Raw genomic sequence first — 1,537 nt, 5'->3', positions numbered from 1 at the left:
GAGTCTGTGAGACAGCAGGGCGATGGCAGGGGGCAGAGGGCATCAGGGGACGTGAGGTGGGGAGAGCTCTGCAGGCAGCTCTGGACAGAGGGTCGGCGAACGGAGGGGCTTGGAGCGGAGTCCACATGGAGGCCAACCAGCAAGCGCAGCAGCATGGGGACCAGGGTGGGGTCGCCAGGTTCAGGAGGGCATCAGACCCAGGTCATGAGCCTTTTATGCCGCCTGTGCCTGAGGTCAGGATGGGGTTTATCTGGAATAGGGAGCCTGGGGGCCGGGGGTGGAAGGTGGAGGGAGGGGAGCAGTGTCTGGGCGGGACTGACTCCACAGGGCAGGGACAGCAGCTGATCCTGGCCTTGGGGGTTCTGCCAAATGGACCGTGTCTCAGGAAGACAGGGAGCCCCCACCATCTGTATACAGAGGCCACATTCTCTTTGCCAGAGTGAGGTGGGACACAGGGGCAGGCACAGTAGGACCTCACCTATTTTGTCTCGCCCTGTCTTCCTGCCCTGCAGCACCAGCATGAGGCTCCCAGCCAGCTCGGTCAAATTAGGCCAGAAGCTGGAGCAATACCTCTCGGCCATACAGGTGAGCGGGCCGGTCACTGGAGTGTGCTAGACGTGCCTGGGGACTCACCCTCCAGGGTCAGCGGCCTGTGCTCTCTGCTCCCAGAGATCAGAGTCTGTCAAGTGTGCAAACCCATCCTGCACTGACTTCCTCGAGGCTCCTGTGGATGTCACCAGCATGCGCCACCTCTTCGAGAACGAGCTGGTGGGCCAGAGCCGAGAGGGCCCAGCCTCCAGGTGCAAGGTGAGTGGCTCTGGTCCGCCAGGCGTCTGCAGGCCGCTGAGGCTGGGGTCTGCAAAGCTGGAGCCTGGGCACTGCAGGACAGCTCCGTGCTTTCCTGCGTCCATCTGGCGGACTCAAGGGCCCAGCCATACCTGTCGCTGAGCCCCCAGCTCAGCTGTGCACACAGCTCTGGGGAAGGGTCCCGTGGCCTGGCCATGTAGATGTGGTGAGGGGGGCCCTCTGGAGATGCCAGCCCAGCCCCAAGGTGGGAGCTCTCTTCTCAGGAGAACTTGGAGCTCTCAGGGTTGGTGAAGTCGCGGCTCAGGTGGATCAGCAGGATCCAGGAGTCAGCACAGCAGGGCCCACAGGTACCGTGTGTACCCCTCTGGCCCCAGTCTCCCTGCAGGCCTCTCATAGTGGGATGACCCATCAGGGTAGGGACAGCCCTGAGTGCAGTGGAGATGCTCTGCACGCAGGATGGCCGTGTGGAAGCCTGAGGGTCAGAGAGCAGAAGGAGGAGGGCCTGGGGTCCTCCCCCAGGAAGGGGTGGGTCAGGGGCTCTGCAGCAGCCTAGGCCTGGTCTCTCTCCTCATACCCAGAACCAGGAGACACAGAGGGAATTGGCAGCTAGCAGGAAGCCCCAGTGGAGGAAGAAGCCAGAGGCCCCGCTGGGTACCAAGGTGAGTGGGGGCCCCGGGTCAGGGCAGCTGTCCCTGGAGAACGTGGGCTGGCAGGCACCCACTCCTCCACT

At 63.5% G+C, this 1,537-nt stretch overlaps 1 protein-coding gene across 1 annotated transcript in view; it reads left to right on the top strand.

The window, feature by feature from the left end:
• Positions 1 to 1,537, top strand: part of LAD1 (ladinin 1) — a 21,562-nt gene that overhangs the window by 7,624 nt on the left and 12,401 nt on the right. Inside the window, exon 7 of the mRNA XM_010831107.1 lies at positions 513 to 585. Coding sequence (XP_010829409.1) covers positions 513 to 585 — 73 coding nt within the window. The remainder of the gene's footprint in view (positions 1 to 512; positions 586 to 1,537) is intronic.

Source organism: Bison bison, unplaced genomic scaffold, assembly GCF_000754665.1.
Source record: "Bison bison bison isolate TAMUID 2011002044 unplaced genomic scaffold, Bison_UMD1.0 scf7180017864524, whole genome shotgun sequence".
Classification (NCBI taxonomy): Eukaryota; Metazoa; Chordata; class Mammalia; order Artiodactyla; family Bovidae; genus Bison; species Bison bison.
Note: the sequence above shows the minus strand (reverse complement) of the source record. Positions and strands in the feature narration are given on the sequence as shown.